Below are 2276 nucleotides of genomic sequence, written 5' to 3' on the forward strand. Positions count from 1 at the left end.
CTCCTTCCATTAGCTTTGAAGCACGGCCGGCGCGTTGCCCACCGGGAGTTGTAGTCAGCGGCGTGTTTCCCTGACGCCTGCCGGGCCGGGCGTGGGGGCCTGTGGGAGGTGGCGCGGCCGGGCCCAGCTGCGGGGCGGAGGTGGAGGAGAGGCCTGCGACGGCAGGGAGCGGCGGGGAGAGGAGCGGGCGCCCGAGCCGAGCCGAGCCGGAGCGGACGGCGTAGGCCGGCGCGGCTAGCAGCAACCATGTCGGTGTTCGGGAAGCTGTTCGGGGCTGGAGGGGGTAAGGCCGGCAAGGGCGGCCCGACCCCCCAGGAGGCCATCCAGAGGCTTCGGGACACAGAGGAGATGCTAAGTAAGAAGCAGGAATTCCTGGAGAAGAAGATCGAGCAGGAGCTGACGGCTGCCAAGAAGCACGGCACTAAAAACAAGCGCGGTGAGTCGGCCGGGCCCCCTCAGACTCCCTTGGCCGGACTCCACCTTCGTCAGACTTGCTCCAGCGTTTGCTCGGATCCTGGAACTCTTTCTTACCTTGTCAGACTCCCTTCCTTGCCTTTCTGGTTCCGGGACCCCTCCCCATCCGACTGCCTTCAGTGTCTCCCGGAGCCTTGGACTCCTGCATCATCACACTGTCATTCCAGCCCTCTCGTCTCAGGCTCTCCGCACTCTGCCAGGCCCCTTCAGACCCTAATTTCACAGCTCTTCTTCCTCTTCTTCCGCTTGCACTCTGTTCTTTCTCTTCCGCCTTTTCCTCCTCCCTCTTGCCTGCCCTCCACCCCCCCCCCCCACCCCCCTTCGCAGACACTGCCGTCGCCTCCTTGGCTCCTTTCAGCCCTCCATCCCAACACTTGTGTCCTTCCTGGTCCCACCCCTGCTCTCTCCCGATTCCTCTGTGGAGTCCATGAGCTGTCCCTGGTCTCTCCCCATCTCCTGACTCAGAATTCTCCTTGAGAAGCCTAAATGGAGAGGAAAGGGAACTGGGGGAGAAGAGACTCCCTGGTTCCAGTTCTGTTCACTTGCTGAGTGAACTTGAGCAAGTTACTTTTCTTCTTGAGCCTCATTTCCCCCATCCATCAGCCAGGGTTTGCCCTCTGTAGGCCTAAAGTGCCTTCCAGCTCTTGTGATTCACTTCTTGTTGCTTTATCAGAGTTTCACGTAGCGCAAGCCTTCACCCGGTGACTCACCGCTTCGCGATCCCTGTGTGCCAGAAATAAGGATTCCTTGCCTCCATTGGCCCTGACTCCTCCCCCAGTCCCCACTACTGTGGTTCTGGGCGGGGCTGTTGAACTCTGAGGCACTTTACTTACTGTTGTGTGGCTTTCTGGGCAAGTGGTTTGTATTCCTCTTAAGTCAAGTGAATGTAAAAATGCTTTATTAACTATGAAGCAATTTAGAAATATTTGATTTTTGTCGTTGTTATGGCAATAGGAGGATGAACCATAGCATGACAACCCTTCCCCTGAGAAGCGGGAAAGGTGAGAGGGGTTTAGGAGCTTTACAAACAAGTATTTAACTGAGAAATCTGCAAGTCACTAGCTTTGTGACCTTGAGCTACTGAATTTACCTCTGAAAGGAAGATCGTGGATTTACAGTGCCCAGCATATAGTAGGGGTTAATTAGATATTTTCATCATTCTAACAGAGGAGCAGAATAACACATCCTGAGGATACTCCTTTGCTGATGATAGTCAACAGATAGTCTGGAAATTCTTTTGGGGGGCTTACTACATGCATGGTATTCAGAGGGTGAACAGAACCAGCTTCCACTCTCATGAGGGAGAAGACAGTAATATAGGTGAAGTAAATATTGTCTAGTGGTGGAAAGTGCTAAAAAAAACCCAAAAGGGATTGGGAGTGATGGGTAGGAAGGGGTGCCACTTTAGATAAGGTGGTCAGGGAAGTCCTCTTGGAAAAGGTCAAGTTTGAACTGAACCTTGAGAAGTTACTAGTTCTGTAGAAGTCTAGGGGAGAAGCCTTCCAGGCAAGCAGACAGCAGTGGAAAAGGCCCAGAGATCAGCCTCTTTTAAGCAACAGAAGACCTCTGTTTATGGAATACAGTGACTGAAGAGAGTGGTATAATGCAAGTGGGTGTGGAGTGGACTTTGAACTTCCTGGTGAAGAGTTTAGATTTTATTCCAAGTGGATGGAAAACTGTTGGAGGGTAATTATGGCTGTCCTAATCATTCACATCATTTTAAAAACACCATCGGGCCTCTCTCTTTGGAAAATAGACCTGTTGGTGGGGGGGGCGGGGGCGGGTGAGAATGGGAGGGGGGA

At 53.2% G+C, this 2276-nt stretch overlaps 1 protein-coding gene across 1 annotated transcript in view; it reads left to right on the top strand.

Annotated features, from left to right (window-relative positions):
- The first annotated feature begins 103 nt into the window (after positions 1-103).
- Positions 104-2276, top strand: part of CHMP4B (charged multivesicular body protein 4B) — a 44933-nt gene continuing 42760 nt past the window's right edge. The window contains exon 1 of the mRNA XM_010854864.1: positions 104-436. Within this exon, the coding sequence (XP_010853166.1) occupies positions 247-436 (190 nt within the window). The 5' untranslated portion in view covers positions 104-246. The remainder of the gene's footprint in view (positions 437-2276) is intronic.

The sequence above is a fragment of the Bison bison genome, unplaced genomic scaffold, assembly GCF_000754665.1.
Source record: "Bison bison bison isolate TAMUID 2011002044 unplaced genomic scaffold, Bison_UMD1.0 scf7180017864352, whole genome shotgun sequence".
NCBI lineage: Eukaryota > Metazoa > Chordata > Mammalia > Artiodactyla > Bovidae > Bison > Bison bison.